General features: G+C 45.5%; 5 protein-coding genes across 5 annotated transcripts; 3 read left to right on the top strand and 2 right to left on the bottom strand.

The window, feature by feature from the left end:
- Positions 1-1,157: 1,157 nt before the first annotated feature.
- Positions 1,158-3,147, bottom strand: BO95DRAFT_442755 (diacylglycerol/lipid kinase family protein). Its single transcript, XM_025586507.1, has one exon. It carries the CDS (start codon positions 2,891-2,893, stop codon positions 1,475-1,477), a length of 1,419 nt encoding a protein of 472 aa, XP_025442394.1. The 5' UTR covers positions 2,894-3,147; the 3' UTR covers positions 1,158-1,474.
- A 654-nt stretch (positions 3,148-3,801) lies between these two features.
- On the bottom strand, positions 3,802-7,417 carry BO95DRAFT_362923 (inositol polyphosphate kinase VIP1; the record flags this gene model as incomplete). Its single annotated transcript, XM_025582597.1, has 2 exons — positions 3,802-5,153; positions 5,212-7,417. The coding sequence occupies 2 exons, from the start codon at positions 7,415-7,417 to the stop codon at positions 3,802-3,804; spliced, it is 3,558 nt and encodes a 1,185-aa protein (XP_025442393.1).
- Positions 7,418-9,379: 1,962 nt separating this feature from the next.
- BO95DRAFT_514400 (lipase ROG1 family protein) lies at positions 9,380-13,012 on the top strand. Its single transcript, XM_025591674.1, has 3 exons — positions 9,380-9,882; positions 9,944-10,837; positions 10,953-13,012. Exons 1-3 carry the CDS (start codon positions 9,692-9,694, stop codon positions 12,760-12,762), a joined length of 2,895 nt encoding a protein of 964 aa, XP_025442392.1. The 5' UTR covers positions 9,380-9,691; the 3' UTR covers positions 12,763-13,012.
- A 523-nt stretch (positions 13,013-13,535) lies between these two features.
- Positions 13,536-15,254, top strand: BO95DRAFT_473507 (protein HGH1). The gene is made up of 5 exons (XM_025589727.1): positions 13,536-13,695; positions 13,777-13,822; positions 13,953-14,056; positions 14,142-14,255; positions 14,325-15,254. Exons 1-5 carry the CDS (start codon positions 13,675-13,677, stop codon positions 15,138-15,140), a joined length of 1,101 nt encoding a protein of 366 aa, XP_025442391.1. The 5' UTR covers positions 13,536-13,674; the 3' UTR covers positions 15,141-15,254.
- A 260-nt stretch (positions 15,255-15,514) lies between these two features.
- On the top strand, positions 15,515-18,220 carry BO95DRAFT_442751 (transcription factor IIF subunit TFG1). Its single transcript, XM_025586506.1, has 4 exons — positions 15,515-17,062; positions 17,117-17,395; positions 17,448-17,691; positions 17,762-18,220. Exons 1-4 carry the CDS (start codon positions 15,710-15,712, stop codon positions 18,001-18,003), a joined length of 2,118 nt encoding a protein of 705 aa, XP_025442390.1. The 5' UTR covers positions 15,515-15,709; the 3' UTR covers positions 18,004-18,220.
- The last annotated feature ends 513 nt before the right edge of the window (positions 18,221-18,733 follow it).

The raw sequence follows: 18,733 nt of genomic DNA, 5'->3' as shown, positions 1-18,733 counted from the left end.
ATAATCTAAAATTAAAACTTTTTTCTATTAAATTCTCTTTTCAGCTGCCAATATAGTAGATCTTATTAATATTAATAATTATAATCATTTTTAGCTATATAAAATATTTTAAATAATTTTTAAATACATATATTGAATAATTTAGCAACATATTATGTATATTATACTTAATAATCATTTAACAGACTATTCTATATAGTATTCATAATAAAATTATGAGAACTAAAATAATAAAATAATATAATAAATAAATAATTCTTATAGAATCTAAATTATTAATATATTATTTTAAAATATTATTATTAATTTATCTAACTTATAAAAATACTATTAATTTCATAAAGATTGCGGCCGGCTTATCTAACTATTATATAATAGATATCTGAAGCCTGCTATATAGATTTTTCTTTGCAATAAATGCGAAGGTTGGAAGGGCTGGTTTGGGCCCTTACACCTTTATACACCGAGCCGCGGAGGCAGCGGCCACAGACGGCTTCATAAATCTTTAATAAAACAGATTAGAATTATTAAAATCGAAATTATCAATTGTTGAAAGGAATTCTATCTTTCAATATAGCTTTATATTATTTCTAAGTCACTAAGCAAAGCAAGAATACAAGGCTTATAATATTATAATTTAAACTATAGTTAGTATATAACACGACAATAATAATATAAGACTATATCAGTAAAAGACTTTTTAATAATAATAATAAAATTGAAAGATAATTGTTCTATATATTTTCTTTGATCAAAAGCTGCTCCTAGAACCTAGTATATCTGTAACTTATTATTCCAGTCTTGTGGAAGACCTCTATCACTGCAGTATAACATAACTGTTACTGTAATCCCATACTATAGGTTGGGGCCGGCGACTCACCTCAAACTTAGCAGCTGCAAATCATTTAATAAATAGGAACTTTTTTCTTGTGCTTCTGTATTCTTTTTTTATGCCAATCACGTAATATAGCCTCAATATAAGTTACGCTATGTCTTAGAAAACACCCTGATGGCTCTACTGTAAAAAGGTGTAAAGAATACCTTAGTAATTCTAAGTAAAGTTTAAAACTAGGGGCGTTGTATAGTTAGGTCATACCGGGAGTGCCTTCGAACGAAAAGTCTCATTCAAATGTAACTGAAACAATATTCTGAGAGGCACTGGCTAGAGATAATACATGTTTGAAAGCACACCGCCGTTCAGGAAATGTGTATCACACCTTACATCAAAAGGGATGCAGTTATGATGGTTAGACAATCTTAGCTGATGGGCGTCGTAGAAAGTATATAAATCTTTTAAACGTCCACCCATATTATGGACAATTATATTGGCACGACCGATGTTCAGAGCGATGGGGGTTCAATGTCTATCATTTGTCATAACCATTGCTGAGTATGTCCAGTCCAACATCCCCAAAGTGTCTATCATGTAGATGACACTCTGGAACCCCCAACAGCGCATGATTATGCCCCTCAATCAGACATCAAAATTGACCTGAGGTATGAGAATGTTGAGATAGTGCTCCGAGACTTTCTGTACTTCAAGCCAGCCGCCATGCTCAATAGCGATAATCTTGCCATCTATACAAACCTTTCTCCATCTCTCGTCGACCTCGCGTAAGGTTATTCGGAAGCTATCGATTTCACGATAAGTTACTCTGGCGTCATTGACATGCTTGCCTCCTTGATATGCATTGCTCATCAAAGCCATTGCCTGTTCTGACGTCATTGGTCCGAAATGTATGATCCTCAGGCAGCCATCTAATGGAGTTGACAAAGGTGATATTGTGAAACCTGGTTCGAGGCTCGACACCAAAGCTACCAACACGTACATGTGCTCTTCACATCCCAAAACCTCTGTTTGTTGCTTGTTGGTCTGGCGATCACGCCACGTGAAGCTGATACTACCGCGGAACCTATGTGGATCGTCACCATTTGAGGGGAACAGGATCTCCTTTGCAGCCATTTGAAATCTCTCCGCTCCATACTTGCGGTATTCAGCAGTATCACTATCCGCCACCAACGCAGCATGCAAACCCCAACTTGCGACAACACCACCGTATACTGTAGGGTGGCCAGTCTTACTCTGCCAGTGTGAATTGATATTGACTCTTCCGCTGCCCGCTTCTGTGACGAGCCTTGAACCAGCAGAGAAAGTAGCCAAAAATGCAGGTATAGGGGCGGGGTGCCCATGCAATAACGTGAAAAGTCCAGCCGCTCGACTTTTTAGGAGCCCTATTGAACTAGCCATGGCGTTGCCTGTTCCGGTTGGGATCAGAGCAATGTTAGGCTTGGCAAGACATTGTATTGCTGTGCCATGGAAGGAGTCAATGATATCAGTCAGACCTCCATCTCCTGAAAGTAGGATTATTGTTTGCTTGATGCCCGCTTGAGCGCAAGGTATCAGTTTTATGTGACACAGTTCAACAATTGTCTGTGTGGTCCGGGTCTCATGAACTTCATACTCGCGCACACCAAGCTGCGATAAGAGAGGGCTCACGATGTTTTTGAACACATTCATGCCTGTACGTGTGCCAGAAGTGATCGAAATGATCACGTGAATATCTAACTTTTCCACCTTTTCATGGGTGAAAGTGCCGAGGTAAGGAGGTATACCAGGGCAGACGAATTTGGATAGCTGCACAGGCCAGGAAAGTACTTGGATACTTTGGAGTGACATAGACTCCCTCGAGACCTCAGACTCGTTCTCATTAGGCCACAAAAACAGCATGACATGCCTGGGAGCCTCAAGCTCATCAGCTCTAGGCAAGATACAGATCAAATTATTGATCGAGATGGTAATCTCCTTCTGCGTTTGCTGGTGTCTGCATCGAATCTCATGTCCATTCAATTCGCATTGGAAGCTCCCATTATCTGGGCCCAGTGCTGGTGTCATATTCCTGCTGGCTCTAAGGCAAGGCTCTTCGGGACGTATCCGAAAAAAGGAGCGTTAAAGGCGGTACTTGCGCCAAGACAGCGGGCTCAATATAGGTCGGACTAACAGACAAAATTCCTCCTGGAATCGCAGATGAAAATGCTATACCGACTGTTTTAGTCGACTTGCTTGTGTGACTGCTTGCTGGTCGAGGATGGAAAGAGAGCGGGGGCCATTAGAACCTGATTTCCTGATACAGGTAGTTGACGGGATCGACTCAAGTACTAGCCCAGGTAGTCTGCTACCACCGGAGCTAATTGGTAGGTAATCAAGCTCTTCTTCAATCTAGGTTCTGCACGTTCTGCTTAGTCAATCGTCGCTAGGCCATTCGAGCATAAGTTAGTGATCTATCCTTCAGCACTCATGACTGGACCAGTATCACTACTACTCACTGCCTATATTTTTGCAGTTTAGGCTTCACTAGATCGAGTCGAGTGGACACATATGTACAGGGAGGCTTTAGTTCAGAGCGAGTAGTGATCTATGCTTCCGTGAATTTAAGAAGGTATTTATATGAGAGGCAAATCGCGAGCAACAAGGCCCTTTAATTTGGAATGATACAGTTTGTAGGTAGCAGCAAATACAAACTACGGCACATGACACGGTATAATGGCATCGAGATCATCTCTAAAATCGGTGGAATGAAAGCCAAGAGATACTAATCCTAGGGTAGGAAGCGGTCATGCCCTTTCGTCCGGTCGAGTGTTCACATCTAAGCTAGATGCCGTTCGGTTCTGGTGGTGAGATATCCCCCCGAGCGGGTACATGTTTGTCACTCAGATTCACGGCAATAAAAGTCTTCGGTAAACTGACACTGAAGCACTCCGGTTAGCATCACTACCACTGCGAGGCATAGGTCTATAGAATACTTACGTATCGAACTTCGCCTTCAGTGTTTCTATCACTTCCTTCCAATCTTGGTGGGGCGTTAGGCTTCGCCTAGGAGCACAGCCAATAGCATGTCTAGAATCAAGCTGGACATCTAGAGGATCGAAAGCATGGCATCCAGGGCTGATAGATATGCGAATGGAGTAGGAGCTAGTCGAAGACTCACAGTCCTTAGCTTCATAAAGCTCGAAGCAGATTTGTGAAAGATAGTCCAGCTCAGGTATAGCTGTCCTGGCTATTTTAGTTTGGATCCCTCCTTCCAGTATGCAATTAAGCAGGGTGTAGATGTGAGACTCCTTGGTGAAGTAGAAGAAAGACTTCGCATCAGAGGAGGCCTGCACTTCCTCGAGATCTCTGACTATTCCCTGTAGCAGGGGCAACGACGTGAGCAAGCCAATTTCAAGCTTTTCCGTGTCTGTAATTCCATATTCCTGTGGAGTCACATAATCAAAGAGAACTTTGGCCAACTTATATAGCTCTCTCAATTTCGATAGTCTGCCATCCATTTTACACTTCGAGGGACTAGAGCCAGGGTACAATTTGAAGTAGTGGTCGTATGTGTCATCGAGCCCTCTAAAGTGTGGCATTGATTCAAAGGCGTGCATGCGCTTTTTCCAGCCAAATCGATGAGCAAAGGATGACGATTCGGCCGGTCCATCACCTTTCTCATTGTTGGCACCATCTTTGTTTGTTTTGGTATCTCCAACCAGGTCGTCCCGCGTGATTTTCTTCCAGCTATGAACATTTTGTTCGTCCTCGCTGTCATCACTATCTGGCGGCATGAAAACCCACTCTAGAAATTGCCGGTTGTGTAGGGCATCAAATTTCATGCTATCATAGAGCTCAGAAAGCTTGCTTGGATCGACCTTCTCCGTATCGCAGAACTCGGCGAATAGTTTTTCCCATCTCTCCTTGAAGAGCATCGGGTCTTCTCCGGTACACCAACGTCCTTGGATAGAATCCAATGCAGGGTTTTCGTACTCAGCATCCGAGTGGCGGGTGCGGTCCCCTTCATGATTATCAGGAGGAACGGATACCAACGGCTTTGGCGATAATTTGGCGATCATGCGAAAGTTATGTCTCATAACACCTCGGTGATATTTCATTAACTCGACAACAGTTGCCAGGACCACTGATGGCTCGGGGATATTGTCCTTTGGCCAGGTGAATTGTGATGGTGCCGATCCCTCCCGAAGAAGGAGTTTTAATTTCTTCTTGACCTTGTCCATAAGATCCTTTGCGGCATTGGAGTCGTCGAGAAGATCCTTTCGTACCTGAATGAAGTTCTCAGGAAGTTCCTTCTGGTCAAGAAAAGCGCAGGCCCAGATTTGAGCTAAGACAGCAAGTCAGAGAGTCGTTTCATTCATATATAACCAAAGGGTCCAACTTACCACTAGTGCTCACCCTTCTCTCTGAGCTAGTAAAGATACGGACATTATTCAATGCCTCTTTATTCATCAATTTCAAATCATCACGCATATTGAGCCCTAAATCTTGGGACTGATAGCGTGCAGCATGGGTCGGTTCACCTCCCCACTTGATGACGAGCTGAAGTTTATCTAGGATAAGGTCATTCTCCGCAGCTGAGAACCTCGAAAAAGTAGCACCGGAGATTGAGTCACTTCGCGTTGGGGGACGGCCACTTCTATCTTCTGTCAAATTTTGGTCGTGGCAGGACGTGGGCTGGGGGGACTCGTCTTGAGACTCCGCAGCAAGGTGGGTCGTGACGAGAGTAGAGGGGGACTGTCCTCGTAACTCTTCAGGTCTCCTCTTGCGGAACATCGGCTTGATTTGAACCTTTGTGCCTGGCCAACCGCCTTTTCTCTCCAAAGATGTGCGTAGTAACTTCAGCTTATCCAAGTCTTCGAGCTCTTCTTTCATAGCAACTCTTACTGCTTCCGAAACACTAGCCAACGCGGCTTCGCCTTTGATAACCACCTCTTCTTGGTGACCTTTCAGCAGATCAATGAAAGGTTGACTGTGGAAAGTGAACTTGAACTTCTGTTTAGGTGTGCGATCAGCGTGTCTTATAACTGCGACCATGCCCTTCAATTTCCAGGAGTGCTTGGAGGCTGGAGGAGGGGGCGGACAGCCATCGATGGATGAATCCACTGACACTATAGACGATTTCAGGTTTTGCGGATCATAGGGTCTTGTAGTTGCATTTTTTTCTCGCGCGATGGGGCTTTTGTGACTGCTTCCATTGTCCAGGCTCTCGCCTGAAGGCGATGTGATCGGCCGGTTGACAATAGACTCAGATGAACCGGTTTCAGAGCTGTTGATACTTTGCTGAGGCCCCTGCAGCTTTGACGAGCTGGGGGATTTCAACAGGGTCTTCAAAGTATTCCTGTGTGATATAGAATTCCTCCAGTTGTGGCTAGATTCCTGAGGCAGAGAGTCAGTTGGCTCTGGCAGACCTTCGCATCGGCGCTTCTCATTCAAGAACATGTCCCTCAAAATACCAGCGCATTTGTCGTAATAGTCGTTATTATCTTTGACAAAACTCCAGCCATTCACGTCGATCACATAGCTTTTCTCGCCAACACGGAGCATGTCAAACCCGCATATTCTCTGCCCAAATCCATTTGAGATTTTCGACGCGATCGATGCTTCTTCCTTGCTCAGCTTTGTTATGTATCGAATTTCTTTTCCATGTGTATTGCGCCGAACAAGCCCATCAACTACAGGAGACTTCCGCGTTTCAGCATGGCAAAAATCCGGTCCAACCGTGTAGGCTTTGACATCCTCAGAATTATCGACCCTCAGGAACTGCTCGTATATGTAGCTCGTATCACTTTCCGATATCGATCTGGGAACAATGAGGTTGGGATCGTATTCGGAGCTTTTGTTACCGACTTTGCGGAAAAGTCTCCTGCCACCTCCCCCATATTGTTGGTCGTTTGGGAAATATATATGGATATTGTGGTCCTCTCCGTTCACCGGCTTCTCAACGAACGGTTTCTTGAAAACTTTGCCGTCGACAATTAAAGAATCACCATCATCAGACATTGTGACATTCATTGTTCGAGACGCCCCTCCTCCAGTGCCGTCGCTGGGCCCTTCAAGTTTGACCCCTGTCATCCTATATACATGTTGAGCGAGTTCAGCGGATTCTAGTATCGGTCCACCGTCTCTGTTAACCTCCATTCTCTTGGGAGAGGGCACACCCATATGATCTAGTATTCTGAGACAAAGGCGACGGTCCCATAGCACCTTTTGCATGGGTAAATCATTGACGCAGAATGGCTTCCGAAGTCTCGCGTATGCGATAGCTTTGTCCAATGGAAACCCATCCGAGAAGAATGCTATGAGGTATTCGCAAACTGGCCAATTTTCTACAGCCTCGTCAAGAATAACCTTGTCACCGAAGACAATTACTTCGAACCCCCCTTTAGCTTGCAAGCGAGTCAGTATATTTTGGCTGGGCTTGCTGCGAGCCTTGACATCCAAAGCACAAACACCGATTCTGCCTAATTTCGGCAAAGAAGGCTCAATTTCACTTATGGAGCTTGTAGCTGTGCTCGCACTGAGTCTTCTGGGCGCTCCAGTTGATGACCGAATGCCATGATTTTCCTGTCCGCAGATTTGAGACTCCATTATACAATCAGACTTGCGCGAGCTTGCATGAAGGGATTGTGCATCAATTGGATTTTCATGTGCTGAGCTCGAAACGGTCTTCTCCTGGTTGGGGATCACGACCGCAGGGCTCCCTAGGATAACTGGGCTCGCAGTAGTGCCAGCTGTTCCTGAATCGGTGGAATCGGGTATATTGACAAGACGACTGCTTTGACCAGCAGCATCCATCTTCGAAAGAAATACCAGCTTGAGATGGGAAGGTAGTCAATATTGATCGTGCGGATGCTAGCTTTGCTGAGACGTCACAATCCACGCATCAAGATGGGGTAGGCAAGGTGGCAGTAACAACCTTGGCTAGTTGAAGAGATTTAGAGTACAATCAATGGAGTGAAAGAATGGAATGTTCAGAAGGGTACTTGGGCCCTCGACTTGGGTGGCAGTCGCTGGTAAGTTAGCTCTGGATTACTGTGTGTGGATTGTCTTGCCCCCTAATTATGTATGCAACCGGGGAGAACAAAGTTCGATACCAGGCTACCTAGCGGTTCTTGACATCATCACTGGCCAGTGGGAACAACTGCCGAAGCATGGTGCTACCCAAAGCATCTAGTACTGGCATTTACAATCGACGCATCGAAAGGATGAGTTCTTATAGCTGCTGACTTGGATGAAGTACTTTAGATAGACATACGTATGTTACATCACAAGAATTATTCTCACCAATTGTGTTATACTGTAAGACCTCGTCACAACGATCCCCGCTTAGCCGATTTCCGCGCCATACGGATACCTTACACCCTTCTCTCGCTTTCACCATACGATACTATATCGATATATCTCTTTACTATGATTATCGGCAGACATCGCTCTTTCCCCATTTAATAATCGTTCTAGGGAAATTTCTATATTACCTAAATAGGTAAATATACAAAGATTATCTTCGATACAGGTACAGTAAAAGGAAAGTAATCTGCGTACTCCCTCTACCAAGTTGCTTGGTTCCAAGCGCCACTTTCTACAGCACCGCCTTTTTAATTGCTTATTGAGGCTGATGATTGGTAGTTATACAATGTATTAAGAATTTAACAGTGGTAGCTTCTGCCGGCAGAGTTGGAGTATAACTAGTTCTAAGTAGAAAGAAGACGAACTTCTAATCGAGAAAGTACACAGACGACTTTTGCAGGACTGTAAAGATACATTATCTTATATACGTGATATTACGTGATAATTGATCATATGTCTACCAAAATATACTGTAATGATAAAGCGATACGTAATTCGCTATAACAATGAATAGTGGCTCCATGGATTGAATTTTTAGATCGAGGTCTTACAGTAAGTTAAAAAATATAGTAATTCTAATTCTATAATTCTAAAAGTATATATTAATTTTATAATTTTATATATTCTTTCTAACTTTTATTCTAATAATTATATTATAATCTAGGACGCTGAAATAGCTAACAAAAATTAATAAGAATACATTAGATTATTAGAATATCAATCTAATTCTGAATATTTGATTTGATTATTCAGACTATAAAACTGATAAAAATATTAATTATTTGATTTACTAATCATATAATGTCGGCTAATTTTTTTAAATATTTTTTATATTTTTTTATACCTCTAGTTTATATTAAACTAAAATATCTAATATTTATAATTAATTAGATATAGAATTAGATATATATCTATAGATATAATATAATCTATAATAATTTAATTATATATATTTTTTATTAATTCTAAATTAGATTAAATCTATATTATATTATTAATTAAAATCATAAGAATATTCCTAAAACCAATCCTAAGTTTTATAATATGTACTAAAATTAAAAAGTAAGTATAATATTGGAAATATCCTTCAAGAATACAAAACTGATGTATACGGGTGCCCACTTGCTTGCTGTGTCCACTCGCTTACCGATCACATTAGTAGTATTGGAACTCCTACAGGTATCAATAGTCATCAAGCCAACATGTTTGTAAGGGGTGAAACCATGTGACTGACCATCAGATAGGGGCAGAGCTGCTGGCAGTGGCAAGCAGAACTACTAACTTCTTCGGGTGCTTCTTTATCCCCTCGGGCTCCAGGCTAACCTTTCTCAAAGAGCACAATTTGCACCAGTTTTGTTTTGGAAATTTGTCCTAGAGAGCTACGCAGACTCAGGACCCCACGGTAGCCTCTTAGATCAACCGTCCCTTCAACTGAGCCTAAATTCTTTTGTTCATGACTCGATACAGAGAGTCCCAAATGGCCATGAATAATGGCATCACTTATATCTGAGCCTCATGTTCATCTCTCCACGGACATATTTTGCTTCGCAAACACCAGATCAGGACCTTGTCCGTGCTGAATATACGGGTGATACTGAGTTCAATACACTTCAAGGGTGGCGTCCTGCCGGCCGCATTCGTAATAGCCCGGCTGAAATGCTTTTGATTCACCAGGCAGGCAGTGTTCGTGTGGGCGAGGTGGTCCGGTTTGTCATATTCGTCTCAGGTTCCATCACCCTTTGCACTAATTGACCCCCCTCCCACCAGATACACGTTAACTTACACACCGGCGGCGGATAATATCCGCCCACCGCCGAGGAAATTATACGTGAAGGTCAAGAATACTACCCCCATTCCCTTACGAGCCGCGTATCTTCACGGTCCATACTCACTCTACGCCTCATGCTACCCATCCACATTCGACCCCAATGTCAAATCTGTTCATCACAACCCTGAAGCAATTCCGCAGTACGAGCCCTACCTCAAGGCAGGTGGTACTTGGTATGCGACGGTAACCCTTCCGCACCATGCGCAGCAATTTCAAGAGCAATCTAGCGGAGCAGAGGAGATGAACGATGGTGGCACTTCTACCTGGATCATCGAAATTGTCTCGCAGGTGGTATTTTCCAACACCGCATCCGTCAGCTTCGAGCTCTTAGTCGGTCGCGATGAAGCGTCAGTGGATCTCTTATCTACGAGTAGCATATCCCTGGTCGGTACATCAAAGCCAGCTCAATTGAAAGATCATTGGTCGCCTGAGTTGAGGGGTAAGCAGGTGTTAGCGGAGAGGGGAGTTCATTCTCGAGCGGTTACTCTACAAGTGGATGATACGGCCAGTCTCTGGAACACACCACAGCTACCCTTAGTTGGCCACGAAAAAGGAGGAGAGGAGAAAGATGAGTTTGTTAGAGATGCGGTTGCCGCGGATTCGGTGGCATCAAATTCGCCTGCTCAAACACCTACAGTTTCTGCTGATGAGAAGCGTCAGAAACGGATACATCTTGTTGTGTTGACCCATGGATTACACAGCAATTTAGGAGCAGATATGCTTTTCCTCAAGGAGAGTATCGATGCTGCTATCAAGGCCAACAAGCAGAAAGCAAACAATAGTTCCTCGAGTCGTAGCGCAAGCAAGCCTACAGGACTATCCTCATCAGACTTGTAAGTAATTTCCCTCTATTGGAGGCGTTCTGCGTGGTTTTCGCCTTTAGAACGTGGCTTTTCTTCCCCGATTTCTTCGTGCCATTGCTAGGACTGGTGGTCTGACCGATAATAGTAGGCATGCTGGAGGCGACCAAGATGAACAAGTTATAGTAAGAGGATTTGCTGGGAACGCAGTGCGTACGGAACGAGGTATACAATACCTTGGTAAGCGTCTTGCGAAGTACATCCTTCAGATGGCGCATCTGGACATCCCCAGTCGTGCAACGAAGACGACATCTCACACTGGGCTGTTCTCTAATCGGAAGCGGCCCGCTGGCCCAGTTTCAGAACTTCCTCGGCATTGCTGCAGCAAGTCAGAGCAGTCAGCCTGCGAGGCTTGCGCTTATCAGGTAACCAGTATCAGCTTCATAGGACACTCGCTAGGGGGCCTCGTCCAAACATATGCCATCGCATATATTCACAAGCACTTTCCCGCATTCTTCGACGAAGTTAGACCAATCAACTTTGTTTCTCTCGCGACGCCATTCCTTGGTCTCAGCCATGAAAATCCAATATATGTTCGGTTCGCCTTGGATTTGGGTCTTGTCGGTCGCACTGGGCAAGACCTTGGTCTTAGCTGGACAGCACCTAGGGTTCGAAGTGGCTGGGAGGCTCTAATTGGTGGGAGAGGAAATGCCAGTCAATCACAGGGTTACGCAGACGCTCGGTCTAAACCACTCTTGAGAATTCTTCCCTGTGGGCCAGCGCACGAGGCGCTCTCAAAATTTCAACGTCGCACTCTTTATTCTAACGTGGTGAACGATGGAATAGTACCTTTGCGGACATCCTGCCTTCTGTTTCTCGACTGGAGAGGCCTTGATCGGGTCGAGAAGGCAAGAAGAGAGAATGGCTTGGTGGGCACGATGGCTGAATGGGGTTGGGCAGAGTTGACTGGCGCTAATTCGAAGTCTCCCCGGTCTCGGCCCAACGCCGAAGCACTGGCTGCTCTTGGTGACGCTTTTAGTGACAGCAAGCCGACGTCGCGCGTGGAAGAAGTTTCTTCGCCGGGGATCAATTGCACCATCGCCGAACGCCCTGTAGTTACTTCGATCAGTCAGCCTGCAATCGAACGGCCGTGCCCTACTTCTCCTGATGCAATCGCTGATTCAAAGGGAGGAGGGACATTAGTGGAACCGCATTTGTCTAGCACTCTAGCTAAGCTATTTTCATTCATTCGTCCGAAGGAGACTGAGAGCCCGTCTGGCGGGCCAAAGCACACCAAAATATACAAGCGCAGTCAGACCATTGCAACGCCCAATTCGGTTGCACACACCTGTCACTCTTCTAGCTCACATTATCAAACCCTTGTTGGTGGGCAAAACCATGAATATGGGCTTTTTGCCCCCCCCAAGACAACCTTCTTCGAGTCAGCAAGTGATCTCCTCATGCCTCCTCTTCCTCCTCTTGAATTTATACTCGATCCTACGTCGAGACCCAGAACAATATTTCATGATCGCATATATCATCCCGAAGACATACCGCCACCAATGGTTCCCAAGCGACGAGCATTTACACTCGCGCCTTCACAGAGAAGGCCAACTAATCATGCACTCAATTCTTCGGAAGACCCTTTGCATGGAGAGCTTGGCAACTCTAGCGAGGCCCAAAGCGGCCTTGGGGTCGAGGAGAAGATAGCCAGGGCTTACCACCGAGATTTGTCTTGGCGCAAGGTCCTTGTGCGTCTTGAGCCTGATGCACATAACAACATTATTGTACGGAGAATGTTCACAAATGCACACGGGTGGCCGGTCGTACAGCATCTTGTTGAAACCCACTTTGGACATGCGGAATCATCCCAGTCTGGTAAAGCGAACTCCGAGAGTCACCACGACCAAGATTGGGACGAAGACATCACACCTCTGGCTGGATCTCAGACATTGTAACTCGTACCTTAACATCTGGTACGAGACCTGACGGCTGAATGTATTAGTCTCGTGCTCCGTGATATGCTGGTGAGACCTTGGCCTTATTGGAGGAAGGCCAAGGTACTTGGAAACCGGCCTTGGAACTGGGAGGCAGTAACCCTCTCCAATTCTATAATTAAAACAATATTCTCATGGACCGTGGAAGTCGTAGTAGATGATTCTCGACTCGTTTGAAACCATGCATTTTAATCTACTACAGTGGTTGAGGAGAATGTGCACTCCACCTATGACCTATGCATCAGTATGTCTTAGAGCGCCTTACCATTAATTCTGCTGGCAGACTTAAAAAAGTGTAAATAGCTTGAGCTAGACGATTGAAATTGAACCACCATTAGATGAGGAGGGAGGTGTACGCACACATTTCACCAGGGACTGTAGCACGCAGCTCAGTGCCCGTGGCCTTGCACCCATGGTCACCCATGGTCTTGCACACCGATGAATACCCAAGACTACTATCCACTACATTGTAATAAGAAACGTTCTCGAATTATGCTATGCCTCACTGATCATCTTCTGGTTTACAGTGACAAGTTCAACAGATTGGTCCACAATATGACTTTACTGGCTTCATAAATTTAAGTGAAGAAAGAGCCAATTGACCATGCTGGGCGGGCACCTATCATCAACGCACGCACTTCGTACCGTACCTTTACATAGCACTACGGAGGTACTGTACAAGCGGGTAGCGAGTGGGGGTGGGGAGGATGGACAAGAAACTTACTGGCGAAGAAGAAAAATTCAACAACAAGCAAAGACAGCAAAGCAGGGCATCCAGGTGCGAGGGGTACAGAGACATAGAGAACATAGCTTCTTACAATCTTCTTTCTTGGTCCTTTGTATTGATCTCGAGACATCCAACCATTTTTCACAATGCCCACTGAAATAGAAGAGGTAGGCTCATACTGCACCATATACATCCTTAACCTGTGTCCAAGACTCTTAGCGGCTAATGTTCTACTCGCACTTGCACAGCTCGTCGAATTTCTGCACCATGGCAATACTCAGATAAGACAAATTGGTATATATTGACCGATATCCCTCGCAGCTGCTACTGAGTCGAGATCCGTTATGCTTCCGTCTTCCCCATTGCGTGCCTACCCTTGTCACGACTACTTGGCTCGACATAATCCTGACATCTGCTTCAATAGCGTGCGAAAACCTTGTCGGTTTCTCAACCGCCCAGCCAGAACTCTTTAAGCGCCAGCAACTCTTGCCGGTGCGGGATCTCAAGCTTCTGGTTCGCGATTATGCAGTCAGTGCCTCTAGCTCACCCTCGATTGTCTACCTGCACTTGCAGAGGATTACTAACGTTGACCCGATGGGATTGTTGACCAAAGCCAATTGCCAAAAATGCCTTGACAATACTCATCAACCTTTCCGCAGATGATGAGGTGCTGACCGATCTTGCGGAAGATGACGCTTTCCTTGAGACTCTTCTTAGGAAAATAACCGTAAGTTTTTAACTTGAATTATTCCCTCGCTACACCGAGGATCCAAATCTAAGCCATGGGATATGACAGAACATCAAGGAACCTAATGCAGATGACTTTGCCATGCTTTTCGCCAATTTATCGAAATCCAATAAGATGGAAAGGCTGCTTAGTCTCAAGCGACAAGCACCAGAGGGGGTCTCCAAGTCATCTAACGCGATGGACCAGCTGATGGACTGCTTTGTGAAGGGAGCCGAGAATGGTCTCAACAAACATGCAACATTTGACTACCTGTCTTATCTTTTTGCTGACCTATCCAAATCTGAGGTCGGGCGAGCATATTTCACTTCGCGGCAAGAGTATGATGACGTTGTGCCAGTGACAAAGCTCACCGTGTTCACAGAGCACAAAAGCACCATCCGGAGAAAGGGGGTAGCGTCCACGATAAAGAATGTCGCATTTGACGTCCCCTTTCATCCCACACTCTTGTCCGAGGACGAGGCCAATATTCTTCCCTACATATTGCTGCCAATTACTGGTCCAGAGGAGTATGCTGAGGAGGAAGCACTGGAAATGCTGCCTGATCTACAGCTGTTGCCGCCTGACAAACAGCGAGATACCGACACCAGCATCATCGTAACACACATCGAAACGCTTTTGTTGCTCACCACAACACGAGAAGGGCGCGACAGGATGAGGGCTGTTCAAGTGTATCCAATCATTCGAGAATGTCACCTCCACGTCAATAATGAGGATGTGCGTGATGCCTGTGATCGCCTAGTCCAAGTTTTGATGCGAGATGAAGAAGGCGAGGATAAAACAAGCCAGCTCCTGGCGGAAAATGCAACCGACACCTTGACTACAGCCCCCTCAGGCGATGATCAGAACGTTGTGGAGATATTCTAGGTAGATCCGTGTAATTAAGGCTCCCGGAATACCGGAATCGCACGGGGTTGGAATTAAAGTGTATTGAGCTCTAATTCTAAGCAAGTATTGTTAGCATAGAAACAACGTTTCCTGGACAATTTATTGACTCCGGTAACACGTAGACATATGGCGGTAAATCTTCATTCCAACTATATACTGCGCATAAGCAACAGAATCTGCCAATGATACAATGTCTCGCGTATGAGGTCTTTGCATGACCTTTCGACCAACAAAGGCCGGTCGCAACAAAGGCCGGTCGTAACAAAGGCACCTGCTTACATAACCCACTCCCTGCAACAAGGTAGACACCACTGTTCATCTATTCATACCTCTATCTTTCTACTCCATTTTACATTTCATCTAACTCTTTACTCCATTCTAAGGTTCATCTTACTTTCTATTCCTCTTGAGATTCGTGCTGGTACATCTGACCCTAGTATCACATTTGAAGTCCTTTACTCACCTTCGCATCTAAGCATCATCAATATTGCTGGCTCAATCGCCATCAAGCCTGAATATCAGAGCCTGAACACCCGTCACAGGCTACCATGACCCCTCCACCAAATGAAACAGCCCCGCGAGCTCAAACAGGCGCAAATGGACCTCAACCGATGAGGATTCGGCGACCAAAGGTGGCAGACCCTCTTGTACGACCGAAGCGAAGACCGGTAGCAAAGCCGTCTACTTTGACATCTGCAAACGATGGCCTTAAGCTCCCCCAATCCAAGCAAGCCACGCCTAGCACTTTGTCGACGGTCAGATCCGAGAAACCAACCAGGGTGAACTCTGGAAATGACTTCTCAACAAATGGATTTAGTGGACCTTTGTTAACGGAAACATTTGTTGATTATCCTATCGTGACGACTAAACGAGCGATAAGAGAAGGGCTGAAGCATCACATTGCCAGATTCTCAAGTAAGAAATCAGTCGACCCTCGGGACGAAGCCCAGTTCACTCGACCTGTGAGGCTTCAGCGTCGAGATCCCCGGACACGTTCGCATGAAACTACCGCTGAAAAAGGCTTGGGCAACCAGCGCACAGGCTCCGAGTCCGCTAACCAGGGTGACGACGCTGACCGCGAGGAGTTGGAGGCTAGAAAGGCTGCCCGAGAGAAAGAACGTGCAGACAACATGGCTCAAATAGCCCCTTCCATGGGCTCGGCGCCGAAAAGAGCAAACGCTCCCAAACAAAAGACGCAGCAAGTCTCTAGGACTGATATGACACCCGAAGAGATTGCCAAAACACGCATTAAGTATGAAGAAGCGTTGCCGTGGCATCTGGAAGATTTCGACAACAAGAATATCTGGGTTGGCAATTATGAAGCTGCTCTTTCTGAAACCCATGCAGTATTTATCGTCGAGAATACGGGGCAGATGAGGATGGTTCCTGTAGAGAAATGGTACAGGTTCAGTGCGAAGAACCAATTCAAAGCCCTAACCATCGAGGAAGCAGAAAGGTTCATGGCGAAGAAGGTGAAGGACCCGAGATGGTTCATGGAGAAACAACAAGAAATGGCTCAGCGGAAAGAACTGGAACAGTTTGCCAAACAGCAAAAAGTTTATGCCGGGAAACAAGGTACCGCCGGCGGCGCCGAAGGGTTGGAAGCCGATGACATGGATTTCGAAGAGGATCGCTTTGCGGATGATGAAGAGCATGACGACCTTTTCAACGAAGATGAGGAAGCAAAGGCGGCTGAAAAGAGAATTAAGCAAGATCAGTTGAAGGCGAATGTCTTCAACCTCAAAGAGGAAAAGGATTACGAGGATGAGGAATTGAGAGAGAAGAAAGAGAGGGAAGCGCGTCGAGTACTCGGCAAAAAGGTACGGAAGGCACTTCAGAAAAGAGAGAAGAACTACGATTACAGTAGTGGCTCGGACATCAATCCATACTCGGACGAAGAGGTAAGACTTCCCAATTATACAGTGTGCTTCTACATTGTGACTAAACCCCTTTAGAGCTCCGATGACAGCGAAGCCGAGCGGATGAAGGAACAGGAGCGCAAGGCCGAGGAGGAGAAAGACAAGAAAGAGACCTTTTCCAAGGGCAATACCACACCTTCTGGCCGAACAAAGCACACCGACGCTCTGAAGAAAGTAGCACCCCGAAAACGTCTGGGATCTCCTTCAGATGCGAGTGGCACCGATACCTCTCGCAAGAAGGGTAAGAGCAAGTATTCTTTCCAGGCCTCGCAGCCTACATCTCTTTCCGTGTCTGGAACGCCCTCGGTGGCTCCTGTGAGTGCATGATTTGATCGCTTGAGTGATTTCATCTCTAATGCAAACGCAGGTAAGCAAAAAACGTGTTCGCCATATGCAGCTTGGGGGAGCAGGTTCTGCAAGCGATCTGGAGGGTGGCGCAGGATCTGGTGGAGAGGTAGGGGAAAGTGGAAAAATCAAGAAATTGAAGCTCAACCCTTCCTCAATGACACCACAAAGTGGTACGCCGCAAGGATCTAGGGCAGGAAGCCCAGCTCCCTTGAGTAATAGAGGCTTTTCCGGGAGTCGTGCGAGCAGTCCGGAGCCGTTGAGGGGTATGTTCAGATCCATAATGTGTCTTCATGCTTCGCAAAAGGTATAGTGCTGACAATTGACTTCCCACAGGTTCGACGCGCATCTCTACGCCAGGGCCTTCAAGCATCAGCCAAGGCTTCCCTACACCTGCTGAGATTCATGCCGCTATTCCACCGACTGGAATTCTAAGCAGCGATTTGCTGAAGATATTCCGTCCTCGTATTGGTGAATCTAAGGAGAACCATAGAAGATTCATAGCGATTGTTAAAGATGTCGGGGTGTATGGAAAAGAGGACCGGCTCCTACGGCCCGGCATTTTGAAGGAAGTTTAGCCTTCGATGATTCTTCACTCAAACCTGCCTACTACAAGCGTCAATGACTCGATTTATGAAATGCAAAGAATATTACCGTGAACATAATTCCCTTTCTTTCCAGATGCTCAGAGCAGAGCAGATGAATCATCTGTAAAGCGGGCTCAGCTGGAATATGTTATGTTATCTTTCTTCGCTCTGTGCTTAGAGCAACATAATTAACATACTTGTAGACACGTGGCAGCTCATTTGGATTGCGATTCTATGATTTCTATCTATATGTGGTCGTAATACAAGCTATAGACAGAGAACTCTCAACATAACAATTCTTGGGGTTTTTGTGGGGCTCAAGGTATTACCACTGAAGAGTTCTAAGTGATAACGGTCCTTTGCCTAGAGGCTCTTAGGAATTATAGTACCCTGATCTTGTGTAATGGTCAATAAGATTGAAGTGATTATCGGTTACTACCTTACCCACCGGCTCAGTGAGGTAGCAATAGGAAAATTGTAAGCGATTTTGAGGCACTCAGGCGCGCGATTTTTATCCCCTGGTGGTTCTTAATAGTTGGATTGTCTGAGATATTAACATGTGAAGCAGCCTGGTAACTGCATTGGATCATGTGGCTAGATTGCTCACGAACGCCGACAAAAATACGAGGCGTCAATAGCACATCTCTATGAAATAGCTTCCTGGACATCTGGCACCTATAATGATCTCCCAGCACTGGCAACTGATGCAAAAATAGCTGGC

This window comes from Aspergillus brunneoviolaceus (assembly GCF_003184695.1).
Source record: "Aspergillus brunneoviolaceus CBS 621.78 unplaced genomic scaffold BO95scaffold_33, whole genome shotgun sequence".
Lineage (NCBI taxonomy): Eukaryota > Fungi > Ascomycota > Eurotiomycetes > Eurotiales > Aspergillaceae > Aspergillus > Aspergillus brunneoviolaceus.
Note: the sequence above shows the minus strand (reverse complement) of the source record. Positions and strands in the feature narration are given on the sequence as shown.

What these genes read in the sequence shown, in the direction of transcription:
- BO95DRAFT_442755 (XM_025586507.1), bottom strand. Translation starts at nt 2,893, where the DNA reads ATGACACCAGCACTGGGCCCAGATAATGGGAGCTTCCAATGCGAATTG.
- BO95DRAFT_514400 (XM_025591674.1), top strand. Translation starts at nt 9,692, where the DNA reads ATGTTCATCTCTCCACGGACATATTTTGCTTCGCAAACACCAGATCAG. An exon ending in CGTGTGGGCGAGGTGGTCCG is followed by an intron (nt 9,883 to 9,943) that starts GTTTGTCATATT and finishes CCCTCCCACCAG; the next exon opens with ATACACGTTAACTTACACAC. An exon ending in GGACTATCCTCATCAGACTT is followed by an intron (nt 10,838 to 10,952) that starts GTAAGTAATTTC and finishes GACCGATAATAG; the next exon opens with TAGGCATGCTGGAGGCGACC.
- BO95DRAFT_473507 (XM_025589727.1), top strand. Translation starts at nt 13,675, where the DNA reads ATGCCCACTGAAATAGAAGAG. An exon ending in TGCCCACTGAAATAGAAGAG is followed by an intron (nt 13,696 to 13,776) that starts GTAGGCTCATAC and finishes GCACTTGCACAG; the next exon opens with CTCGTCGAATTTCTGCACCA. An exon ending in TACTCAGATAAGACAAATTG is followed by an intron (nt 13,823 to 13,952) that starts GTATATATTGAC and finishes CTGCTTCAATAG; the next exon opens with CGTGCGAAAACCTTGTCGGT.
- BO95DRAFT_442751 (XM_025586506.1), top strand. Translation starts at nt 15,710, where the DNA reads ATGACCCCTCCACCAAATGAAACAGCCCCGCGAGCTCAAACAGGCGCA. An exon ending in GAACGCCCTCGGTGGCTCCT is followed by an intron (nt 17,396 to 17,447) that starts GTGAGTGCATGA and finishes ATGCAAACGCAG; the next exon opens with GTAAGCAAAAAACGTGTTCG. An exon ending in CAGTCCGGAGCCGTTGAGGG is followed by an intron (nt 17,692 to 17,761) that starts GTATGTTCAGAT and finishes GACTTCCCACAG; the next exon opens with GTTCGACGCGCATCTCTACG.